The sequence below is a fragment of the Puntigrus tetrazona genome, chromosome 3, assembly GCF_018831695.1.
Source record: "Puntigrus tetrazona isolate hp1 chromosome 3, ASM1883169v1, whole genome shotgun sequence".
NCBI classification, from domain to species: domain Eukaryota; kingdom Metazoa; phylum Chordata; class Actinopteri; order Cypriniformes; family Cyprinidae; genus Puntigrus; species Puntigrus tetrazona.
In genome coordinates, this window is record NC_056701.1 from 19,433,769 (window position 1) to 19,446,374 (window position 12,606).

At 39.4% G+C, this 12,606-nt stretch overlaps 1 protein-coding gene, 1 long non-coding RNA gene and 1 pseudogene across 2 annotated transcripts; 1 reads left to right on the plus strand and 2 right to left on the minus strand.

Annotated features, from left to right (window-relative positions):
* Window positions 1–4,229: 4,229 nt before the first annotated feature.
* On the minus strand, window positions 4,230–6,442 carry LOC122341748 (annotated as a pseudogene).
* Window positions 6,443–6,763: 321 nt separating this feature from the next.
* LOC122341753 lies at window positions 6,764–9,316 on the minus strand. Its single transcript, XR_006250487.1, has 2 exons — window positions 8,654–9,316; window positions 6,764–7,041 (listed from the first exon to the last, which is right to left on the minus strand). It is a non-coding gene; the product is annotated as an uncharacterized LOC122341753 (long non-coding RNA).
* Window positions 9,317–9,451: 135 nt separating this feature from the next.
* Window positions 9,452–12,129, plus strand: LOC122341749 (heat shock 70 kDa protein). Its single transcript, XM_043235342.1, has 2 exons — window positions 9,452–9,568; window positions 9,941–12,129. The coding sequence occupies exon 2, from the start codon at window positions 9,957–9,959 to the stop codon at window positions 11,886–11,888; it is 1,932 nt and encodes a 643-aa protein (XP_043091277.1). The 5' UTR covers window positions 9,452–9,568; window positions 9,941–9,956; the 3' UTR covers window positions 11,889–12,129.
* Window positions 12,130–12,606: the final 477 nt, after the last annotated feature.

The following is a 12,606-nucleotide window of genomic DNA, read 5'->3' on the forward strand; positions in this document are numbered from 1 at the left end:
AGAATGACGTAAAGAAGTTAACTGTGATTTTTAAAATTTTTATGATTTTTAAGTTTATCATGAAAGGTTACAGTTGACCTTATTATTATTTAAAACCACAGATGATTTAATGTGTTTTGACACTTCTCACTATGTGAAATAATAAACGCTCTGACTATCATAAAGGCAGGGACAAACATTATTTATGTGGGTGGTTGGGAGCTGTCAGATGAAAGAATGTTTTTGAGCAAGTCAGATGTCACAGCTGTGAAAAAACAGTTATCAACTTTTACAGTGAAGGAACATTTCTATGGGAACAGCTTCTTATCACTATTAATAATAGCAGGGTTGTCCTTGGGTATTCTTGAAAGAAGAGAGGGCAGAGGATATCCCAAAGAAAACTTAACACCCTCTACTCAATAATCTCTCTCTCTCTCACACTCTCTCTCTCTCTCTCTCTCTCTCTCTCTCTCTCTCTCTCTCTCTCTCTCTCTCTCTCTCTCTCTCTCTCTCTCTCTCTCTCTCTCTCTCTCTCTCTCTCTCTCTCTCTCTGTCTCTCTCTCTCTCTCTCTGTCTCTCTACCCCCCTCAGGTTATATTTAGTTCGGCTTTAGGGGTGTCGACCTCTTGCTCTGCTGCAGACTCTGGCCTTACAAGGCCCAACCACAAGTATGGTTGCATAGCAACCCTTGATGTTTTCACCTATGTGAACGAGTCCACCAATGTGCTACAGTAGCAGCTAATCATCATAATCATCCTATAAGCATCAACATCAGCAGCAGACTGAGCACGTGCACCTTGTGTCTGGTGATGCTCCTGTTGCAAGATGTGCTATTATATAGGCATTCATTTTATATATGAAAGCTTATTGTAGTTCTGAATGATTGATTTTCTGTAGGTAACGGTTAATTTAGTAATTTTGCGTTTGTGCGTATTCTAGATTTGTTATTTCGATTGTATTTTAGATTTTTAACTGTTAAATCTCTTAGCACTGTCTAGTTTTATTGTCATTTGCTTTTTTATGTTTAATTTATAGAAAGTTCTAAAACTGAAATAAATTTGTGACCAATTTTATTTAAAATGTTGTAATCATGAAAATGCTTTAAGAATACAGTATTTTGTTAGTGTGTTTTTTGCATTTGTATTTAAAAAATTTTTTTTAAATATACACCAAAAGTGAAATTCATTATTATAAAGTGCATTACATACAAAGTCTTGCGCAACAAATTGCAGCTTGAGCGCAAAATTAGGAATGATGTGTTTTTTATTCAACACAATCGGTGAAGAGTTTATTGACACATCCACATGTCTGGTTTTAGCTATCAGAAAGTGTTAAAGGCCTATTTTTATATATATCTATACCTAAATAGGCTAATAATGGTAAAACTTTATACACGTTTTTGAATACACTAGAACCGAATGTGAACATGCTGAACCATGACAGTAAGATGAAAGTGTTTTGCTGGCTTGTTTACAGTAACATTGCTGTAAATCGAGAATTCATACTCTCACAACTTTGTCGCTCAGTGATATAATACAGGGGTGTATTCTAGAAAGCAAGGTTAACTTGCTAAACCCTGAACTCTACCAAACCTTGCTTACTCGTGGTATGTTGGTTCCACAAACATGTCCTGGTGTAAGTTATTTCAACCCAGAGTATGTTCCTGGTTAACACACAAGAATAAACAAAACCATAGTTCTTTCTTATTCTATTCAAAGGACATTTGCATTTATTTACATTTAAGTTTTAATCCTTGAGAATAAGAATTATACTGTTTGATTGATGCTAATTACATAATACGTCATATCAGATATGTGATATCAGATTTTTTTATAGAAATACATTTTGGAAAATGCTGAAATGATCATATATAATTAAATTATTCTATATATATAAAATATAATAAGACAAACATTGTCTTGTCTTAATAGTGTTTCATAATTTTACAGATAACTATTATTTATGCCAATTAAATAATTACAGTAAACTTATTAGATATTATATTTGACAATATCGGCATGGTAATATGACAGTGTTAATGTGTTTGGCCTTGGAAGAATACGATCTGCTACACTGCTGTGGAGAATTACGATTGGACGGTTCGATTGCCAATATACAATGCTGTGAGCAAACATGCTGTGAGCGTGTAAGAAATACTGCTGCTGCACGGATAACATACATGAAATGACCCCCATATAGCATACAGGAATCACCTCGTAGCAGATCTATACAGGTGGAGCTGGGGAAGGTGAAGGGTTTCTGAAGCACAGCAACAACAAACAATAGTCATATATTTGAAAGTTAGGCAGTGAGCTGATTGGCTATTAATATAGGAAAGAACCAATCAGCCGTGCCATGTGGTAATGATATTATTAGGTCAGATTGACTGTGCCGTCTGTTTCATTGCCAGAACTTTGTTTGTATATTACATAACTATGTTATTATAAAATTTTATATTGTGGCCAGCTCTGAAGTGAACTAAACCTGAAACAGATATTTAGTTGGTTTATGAACATAAGCTTCTATATGTAATTGTAATATGTGTAAAAGGTAAAACATAGGTAAACAGTGTGCTTTCTGCATGGGTGTGAGTATAGAAATACATTCAGGCATCTATTTGTCGTCTAATAATAAATCAGAAGGTGCAGTTGTCTACTTATAGAGTTACAGTATTTGTTCCCTTACAGTTAGGGTGAGATTTAGTGTTACTATGGAACAAACAAACAGCTAAATGTGCTGTATATGTGTGGGGATCGTAAAGATATACCAGGGTGATTTTAAAAGCATGTCATGTGTCCATGCTATATATGTTTGTAGATCCTCTTTACTGTCCCACTCATGTGTTGTTGAGGGTTTTTATTGTTCTTCCATTCTGCATGCTGTATTTTCTGTGGTGGGACATGTTTTGATTGGCATGCTTCAGTCCAAAAGAGCTGTCCTTGTCATACCAGGGACACTGCTTAAACTTAATAGGGAAAGGGCCTGATATTTTGTACTTCACACATGGTGGCCTTACACTCTTCCTGACACTCACATTCATGCACATGTGGTTTATTGGCTCCAGTCACACAGAGACACACATGCCTGATGCCAACATAATTGCCCTAATCAGCATCTTAAATCAGTGCTCATTATAACTCATCAGCAGCTGTTACAATGACGGCCGAATGTGTTACTGATGACTAAACTAATGGCTTCAGTTCAATTAAAGGAATGTTCTGGCTTCAGTAAAAGTTAGGCACAATCAAAACGCCACAAGATTTCCACATCTCTCCTTTTATCTAAACGCTGAGGGTTACAGTAAATGTTAAAATACTCAATGTTTCAGTTGTGTCACTACAAGATACTAACATCTATTGACTTTTTAATCAGCATGATGTGACAAATGCTTATAACTGATCTTGTGTTGAACCCAGAATGTTCTTTAAAATGCTATTTAACTATCATTAGTCTCTATTTTTTTTTTACAGTAACAGTATTTAAATAAAGAGGTAACTTTACACCTAAGTATTTTCTTACAACATGGTATCTATTTATAACTCATATAACTATTATATACATGCTTGCTGTCACATGGCCATGGTGGACAGTGTCACCTTCGGACCATGTCTTGTTTAATCTTCGAGATGTATTGAACGTCAAACTTCTTGTTAGAGTGAAATAAGATATGAGCAGTAAAGTAAGGATCATCTCATGTACTTTTGTGCGTCTTTGGAATGTGTTCTACAGTTTGACATTCAATATCCTTTTAGTAACTCCAGATGGTGTTGCTCTCCTAGATTTATTGCATAATTGCGCTGTTAGTAATTAAACATCTTTAGCGTACAAAGACTGTGTGTTCTATATGAAGAAGTCTGGGTGTTTGGATGAAGTATGGTTTTCTAAAATCAAGGAAGATTATGTCATAATTTACTTGTGACAGGGTTCAACAAAAAAGCCTTCCAGCAGACATGAGGTCCAGAGATTTGTGGTCAGGACATGCTGACCCCTGCTGCTTATATCAGGAACTACAGCATAAATGTATAGAAGGATTTGGGCCTGAAATCATTAGAGAAACTGCACCTTTAACCTGATGTCTTTATAGCCTATAGGCATTTTAATGTCAATTAAGATCAATCATCTGTAATGTGTCAAACCCCATAATATATGGATACTGCCTTAGATTTGATTGTAAATTTCACTTTCTGTTATTTTATTTAAATATACCTTATGTAACTGTACTTACAAAAAAAAAAAGAGTGCACACACAGTTTAAAATATAAAGTTTTATTTACAGTTTCATAACATTCGTAATAATCGCAGTAAAAACATGAATGATAAATAATTTAAAATCTCATCTCAGACAATATCAAACTTATTTTATAAGTTAAAACATTTACTAAGTAATGTCAAGTTTAACGGTAGCAAAATGGAGTAAACTAGTATAATGTGTAATGATTGAATAAAAAAGTGTCTTATGAGTCCCTGGACCATTCCATTCCTGAGGCATTTTAATCCACCTCCTCGATAGTGGGCCCCTGAGCACCGGCCCCTGATGCTTCACGTGCCTGAGCTCCACAGCCTCCAGCAGGCATCCCTCCCTGATACAGTTTAGTGATGATCGGGTTGCAGACCTTCTCCAGCTCCTTCAGGTGATGTTCGTACTCCTCTTTATCAGCCAGCTGGTTGTTTTCTAGCCAGCTGATGGCCTCGTTACATTTCTCAATAACTTTCTTCTTGTCGTCCTCACCGATCTTTCCTTTCAGGTTCTCATCTTCCACGCTGTTCTTCATGTTGAAGGCGTAAGACTCCAGAGAGTTTTTGGCAGCGATCTTCTCTCTTTGCAGATCATCTTCAGCTTTGTACTTGTCTGCGTCCTGCACCATCCTCTCAATGTCCTCTTTACTCAGTCTGCCCTTGTCGTTGGTGATGGTGATCTTGTTCTCTTTTCCAGTGCTTTTATCCACCGCGGACACATTTAGGATTCCGTTGGCGTCGATGTCAAAGGTCACTTCGATCTGCGGGACTCCACGTGGAGCAGGTGGGATTCCTGTCAGCTCAAATTTACCCAGCAGGTTGTTGTCCTTGGTCATGGCCCTCTCTCCCTCAAAGACTTGGATCAGGACGCCGGGCTGGTTGTCTGAGTAGGTGGTGAAGGTCTGGGTCTGTTTGGTGGGGATGGTGGTGTTGCGTTTGATGAGGCCGTCGCCATGACTCCTCCTGCTGTCTCGATGCCCAGGGACAGTGGAGCCACGTCCAGCAGCAGCAGGTCCTGGACGTTTCCAGATGTGTCTCCCGTCAGGATGGCGGCTTGAACCGCAGCACCGTAAGCCACTGCCTCGTCTGGGTTGATGCTCTTGTTCAAGTCTCTGCCGTTGAAGAAATCCTGCAGAAGCTTCTGGATCTTTGGGATTCTTGTTGATCCTCCAACCAACACAATGTCATTGATCTGAGACTTGTCCATCTTGGCGTCTCTCAGGGCTTTTTCCACAGGTTCAAGTGTTCCTCTGAAGAGGTCTGAGCACATCTCTTCAAAGCGCGCTCTGGTGATGGACGTGTAGAAGTCGATGCCCTCGTACAGCGAGTCGATCTCGATGCTGGCCTGAGAGCTGGAAGAGAGAGTCCTCTTGGCTCGCTCACATGCTGTCCGCAGCCTCCTCAGGGCCCTCTTGTTCTGACTGATGTCCTTCTTGTGCTTCCTCTTGAATTCTTCAACAAAGTGATTCACCATGCGATTGTCAAAGTCCTCTCCACCCAGATGTGTGTCTCCAGCCGTGGCCTTCACCTCAAAGATGCCATCTTCAATGGTCAGGATGGACACGTCAAAGGTGCCTCCTCCCAGGTCGAAGATCAGGACGTTGCGCTCTGAAGATTTGCCTTTGTCAAGGCCGTAGGCAATGGCTGCAGCCGTGGGCTCGTTGATGATTCTCAGGACATTCAGTCCAGCGATTACTCCAGCGTCTTTAGTCGCTTGCCTCTGGGAGTCGTTGAAATAGGCAGGAACTGTGATGACTGCATTTGTCACCTTCTGCCCCAGATAAGCCTCAGCAATCTCCTTCATCTTCACCAGGACCATGGAGGAGATCTCTTCAGGGTAGAATGTCTTGTTTTCTCCTTTGTACTCAACCTGCACCTTAGGCTTTCCTCCATCGCTGACAACTTGGAAGGACCAGTGCTTCATGTCGGACTGAACAACTGGGTCGTCAAACTTTCTGCCGATCAGCCTCTTGGCGTCAAACACGGTGTTGTTGGGGTTCATGGCCACCTGGTTTTTAGCTGCGTCTCCGATGAGCCTCTCGGTGTCTGTGAAGGCAACGTAGCTGGGTGTTGTTCTGTTTCCCTGGTCATTGGCGATGATCTCCACTTTTCCATGCTGAAACACCCCCACACAGGAGTAAGTGGTGCCCAGGTCAATCCCAATAGCAACTCCTTTTGCAGATGACATGTTTGATTTCTTTTTGTTTACCTGCATTAATCAAGCAAAAGAAAAAAAAAACACAGTGAAGTAAAAAAAAAAATAAAAATCATCAATAAATTAGTTATTTTTGTAATTAAATGTAAGATAAAAGTTTCTATGGAAATACATTTTTGCATGTTCGCACTATATTAATACAATAATAATAATAATAACACACTTAAATGGATTTGTAATTAGTGATATATTACGGACTCTTTATCACATGTATACTGATAGTTAACCGTGAAACAGATGCGTATACGAAAAACACAAGTACAGTAGGCTAAGCGTTTCAAGTCAGTATTGAAATTCCATTAGAAATAAAACGTGGTAGTATTATTTTTCAACTTACCTTGTATGAATTTTGTCAGGTGTAGCTGTAGCTCGTCGCTTGGACAGTTCACTTCGATGTTTCGCTCTTCCCGCAGTGTCTCCGATCTCTCCCGCAGTATAAACCGCACTGTTGGAATCAGCCGTATTTTATACCGTCTGGGGTTCAGCGGCTGAAGTTTCTCGAAAGCGCCAGCGAATTCGACCAATCAAAACGCGGCACAGTAGAACGGCTCCACCCACACAGCCGCGTCATTGCTTAGACCATTCCAGCTGCTTCTGGAGGTTTCTGTTGTCTTGGGGCCACACAAAATTATAGTGAACGTGAGTTTGTAATAGTGTTGCTGTTAAACTTGAACGCTTAGCTGTTTCAGCCCATTTATCACACTGACGTTACGGAAATATATTTTAAAAAGCAAACAGGCCTACGAACAGGCTATCATTCCTCGGCTAGTTTTGTGTCACTCGATAAACTTATTCCAATTCAAATATCAAGGCAAAATTGAAGATAGTAGTGTTAAACAAACAATTAACAAATATTTGTTATTTTTCTGTAGGGTGTCAATCGCCTAAATTTTGGTGAGATGCGTGTTTTACCTCAATTCTCTTATTTTGTATTTTTTCTTTATTTATTTTTCTTTTCAATAGACAAGTACGCTATACTCGTATGCAAGCCTGGTGGGAATTAAAATGTTTTGCTATAAAGCTAAAGATGATTCTGGAACAGTGGAGATTTTGTTGCAGTCATTCTGCTTTATTGTCAACAGAGGGCTCTATTTCATTATTCAGCATTTCTCTCAAGACTATTTCTGTCACTCTGCTCAGCAATTCTGGTACAGAAAACACCAATGTGTCGTTATCATCAAATTATAAACGCACAATTTTTTTAAAGCTACTAAGTGAACTCATGGCTGTGAAATGAATCAATAGCCTCAATATCAAGATAAAACTACAACCCTCACTTAATAGGTGGGTGTTCTCTGTTAAATATCTGGTAATGACATAATCTGCAAAATGTTCTAAATAATATCTGCTTGTTGAAAATGCATATTAAATGTAATTTCAGCTGTATTTAGATACTAAGAATAGAATTAATGTAATTATCAGAAAATATATAACAGTATTGAAACAGTGATTGATTTATTAAATATGCAAACTCTGAGTAGGAATATTGCTTTTTTATATATATATTTTTTAGAGATAAAATGTAGAAGGTGCGTTTTGTTTCCCTACAATGTCTAAAGAGAGGACTGGTTTGAATGGATAAGGGCTGAGCAAGGAACAAATGTGGGGGGGCCATGCGATATACTTGGATGTAAAAAAAAAAAAGATCTCATGTTTACACTGATCCTCTTTACTGTCCCGCTCATTTTTGGTGAGTTTTTATTTTTTTAATTGTTCTTCCAGTTCAGAAATGCCAAAACATAGTAAAAGACTTGACCATCAAATAAATTTAAATGCTATTAAAAAAATAAAGGTCAATTTTATGCATGTTGCAGTTTTGAACATGTGTCCATTTGTGAGTCATACGCTTACGAACACACTTGTAGTCACACGGTCACGGTGGACAGTGTCACTTTTGGTCCTTGTCTTGTAATCTTGGAGATACTTTACACATCAGACGGTGTTGCAGGCTAGAACTGTATCATTTCAATATTAGTAATGAAACATATTTGAAGGACTGAATATGAAGAAGTCGCTGAATTAGTGTTGGAGAGTTGTTCAGACACGGTATTCATGTGTAAAACAAAATATAATTGTTATAGTCTCTTTTTTTGTACTCAAGCCAGGGTCCTTCCAGAAGGCACAAGATCCTGTTTTACAGTCAGGACATGCTGACCCCTGCTGCTTATACCAGGAACTACAACATAAACGTGAAGAACTTACGTCTTCATTAGTGAAACCTACCTTTTATGCCAATGTCAATCTTGGCCTGTAAGCATTCAGATTTTCTTGAAATCCGGTATACAGCAAACCTAAAATATACCTAAAATATATGCCTCAGTATTGTTTAAGCACGCCTTTTACTATTCTTTTCATATTAATACATATGTAATGTTAATGAAAATCTTATGCAAATACACATTATCGTTTATATTATCATTAATAGGCCTTTCTAACTCCCGAGAGTTTGATGTATTATGACTTTTTTACGTTTATGAATAAAGCAAAAGCGTTGCCTTGGGAAGACTAAGATACACCCCAAACAGAAATAAATATAGTCATGTTTTATTTAATTAACTGGAATGTATAACTGTTATTCTAGATATATAAACTAATAATCAATGGACAGTCATAAAGTGATTAACAACATCACAAACCAAAACCGTAGTTTACATAAAACTTTTAAACAAAGCTCATATCACTTAACTTACATTTTAACTAGATTTTAAAATTAATGTTTCAAACTGCAAGTAACGCCTTCTAACGCAATATACGAATCGGACAAAAATACAGTTACACAGGCACATATTTTAACATAATATAACATATTTTACCGTGAGTTTTGCAAGAGTGCATTCAAATACGCTGGAGAAAACACGTGTTTTAAAGTTCGTATTTATCCTACTTTCGCTGCAAAATTCTGGAAACGTCCATAAAGTCCACGTAACGCAGTCGCGCGGCCGCTTGCTGTGTTCTGATTGGTCCGATTCACTGGACGCTTCCAGAAGTGTGTAGAGTTTGAACGAGCGCGCTCTCTGGTGTATTTAAAGAGCGCACAGCAGCCACTAACGAAACTGAGCTGAACAGGAGCGGTCTGTAAAGAGAGCAACAAACAGTCTGACCAGACTTTTTCATCACTTGTTAATAACCTACTCTACGGTAAGTCTTTTTTTTTTTTTTTACAGTGGGGAATAAGTATATTGTGTAATATTGCATAGAATATGATTTTATAAGCTATATTATAAGCTATATGTACTGAGTCTATAGTCTCTCTAAAATAAAGTAGAATATTGTACTCCTTATTAGTAATTTTTTGCAGAAAGAAAAAAAGCAATAAAAAGATTATGTTGTTGTCTTTATCGAAGCACTATACATTATGTACTGGAAAAAAAACCTTTTTTACTGTTATTGTGGGAAGCGTAATATAAAAACAGACTAGAAACAGACAGAGGGTGTCAATAAAATTTTCATTGCACAATAATTTTTTTAATATTTCTGATTCTGACTGTTCATTTTTGTGTTTTACTACAGTTCCTTCTAAGCAAGCATGTCATCTGCAAAAGGAGTTGCTATTGGGATTGACCTGGGCACCACTTACTCCTGTGTGGGGGTGTTTCAGCATGGAAAAGTGGAGATCATCGCCAATGACCAGGGAAACAGAACAACACCCAGCTACGTTGCCTTCACAGACACCGAGAGGCTCATCGGAGACGCAGCTAAAAACCAGGTGGCCATGAACCCCAACAACACCGTGTTTGACGCCAAGAGGCTGATCGGCAGAAAGTTTGACGACCCAGTTGTTCAGTCCGACATGAAGCACTGGTCCTTCCAAGTTGTCAGCGATGGAGGAAAGCCTAAGGTGCAGGTTGAGTACAAAGGAGAAAACAAGACATTCTACCCTGAAGAGATCTCCTCCATGGTCCTGGTGAAGATGAAGGAGATTGCTGAGGCTTATCTGGGGCAGAAGGTGACAAATGCAGTCATCACAGTTCCTGCCTATTTCAACGACTCCCAGAGGCAAGCGACTAAAGACGCTGGAGTAATCGCTGGACTGAATGTCCTGAGAATCATCAACGAGCCCACGGCTGCAGCCATTGCCTACGGCCTTGACAAAGGCAAATCTTCAGAGCGCAACGTCCTGATCTTCGACCTGGGAGGAGGCACCTTTGACGTGTCCATCCTGACCATTGAAGATGGCATCTTTGAGGTGAAGGCCACGGCTGGAGACACACATCTGGGTGGAGAGGACTTTGACAATCGCATGGTGAATCACTTTGTTGAAGAATTCAAGAGGAAGCACAAGAAGGACATCAGTCAGAACAAGAGGGCCCTGAGGAGGCTGCGGACAGCATGTGAGCGAGCCAAGAGGACTCTCTCTTCCAGCTCTCAGGCCAGCATCGAGATCGACTCGCTGTACGAGGGCATCGACTTCTACACGTCCATCACCAGAGCGCGCTTTGAAGAGATGTGCTCAGACCTCTTCAGAGGAACACTTGAACCTGTGGAAAAAGCCCTGAGAGACGCCAAGATGGACAAGTCTCAGATCAATGACATTGTGTTGGTTGGAGGATCAACAAGAATCCCAAAGATCCAGAAGCTTCTGCAGGATTTCTTCAACGGCAGAGACTTGAACAAGAGCATCAACCCAGACGAGGCAGTGGCTTACGGTGCTGCGGTTCAAGCCGCCATCCTGACGGGAGACACATCTGGAAACGTCCAGGACCTGCTGCTGCTGGACGTGGCTCCACTGTCCCTGGGCATCGAGACAGCAGGAGGAGTCATGACGGCCCTCATCAAACGCAACACCACCATCCCCACCAAACAGACCCAGACCTTCACCACCTACTCAGACAACCAGCCCGGCGTCCTGATCCAAGTCTTTGAGGGAGAGAGGGCCATGACCAAGGACAACAACCTGCTGGGTAAATTTGAGCTGACAGGAATCCCACCTGCTCCACGTGGAGTCCCGCAGATCGAAGTGACCTTTGACATCGACGCCAACGGAATCCTAAATGTGTCCGCGGTGGATAAAAGCACTGGAAAAGAGAACAAGATCACCATCACCAACGACAAGGGCAGACTGAGTAAAGAGGACATTGAGAGGATGGTGCAGGACGCAGACAAGTACAAAGCTGAAGATGATCTGCAAAGAGAGAAGATCGCTGCCAAAAACTCTCTGGAGTCTTACGCCTTCAACATGAAGAACAGCGTGGAAGATGAGAACCTGAAAGGAAAGATCGGTGAGGACGACAAGAAGAAAGTTATTGAGAAATGTAACGAGGCCATCAGCTGGCTAGAAAACAACCAGCTGGCTGATAAAGAGGAGTACGAACATCACCTGAAGGAGCTGGAGAAGGTCTGCAACCCGATCATCACTAAACTGTATCAGGGAGGGATGCCCGCTGGAGGCTGTGGAGCTCAGGCACGTGAAGCATCAGGGGCCGGTGCTCAGGGGCCCACTATCGAGGAGGTGGATTAAAATGCCTCAGGAATGGAATGGTCCAGGGACTCATAAGACACTTTTTTTATTCAATCATTACACATTATACTAGTTTACTCCATTTTGCTACCGTTAAACTTGACATTACTTAGTAAATGTTTTAACTTATAAAATAAGTTTGATATTGTCTGAGATGAGATTTTAAATTATTTATCATTCATGTTTTTACTGCGATTATTACGAATGTTATGAAACTGTAAATAAAACTTTATATTTTAAACTGTGTGTGCACTCTTTTTTTTTGTAAGTACAGTTACATAAGGTATATTTAAATAAAATAACAGAAAGTGAAATTTACAATCAAATCTAAGGCAGTATCCATATATTATGGGGTTTGACACATTACAGATGATTGATCTTAATTGACATTAAAATGCCTATAGGCTATAAAGACATCAGGTTAAAGGTGCAGTTTCTCTAATGATTTCAGGCCCAAATCCTTCTATACATTTATGTTGTAGTCACTTTATCTTTCAGATCTCACTTAACAATTTGATCATGTATTTTTTTATATCATGCTGCTGTACTTATATTTCTGTTTTATTATTTAACCACAAGCCACTTTCATTTAGTCAATATGTATATACTGTAACTATGTAAATAAAAGCATGATTGTCTTTTATGGATAGAGAACATTGTTAATAAAGTTGGGTTTTTTGTTTAAGTAAAAGTGTATCAAATGTGTTTTCATTCAGAA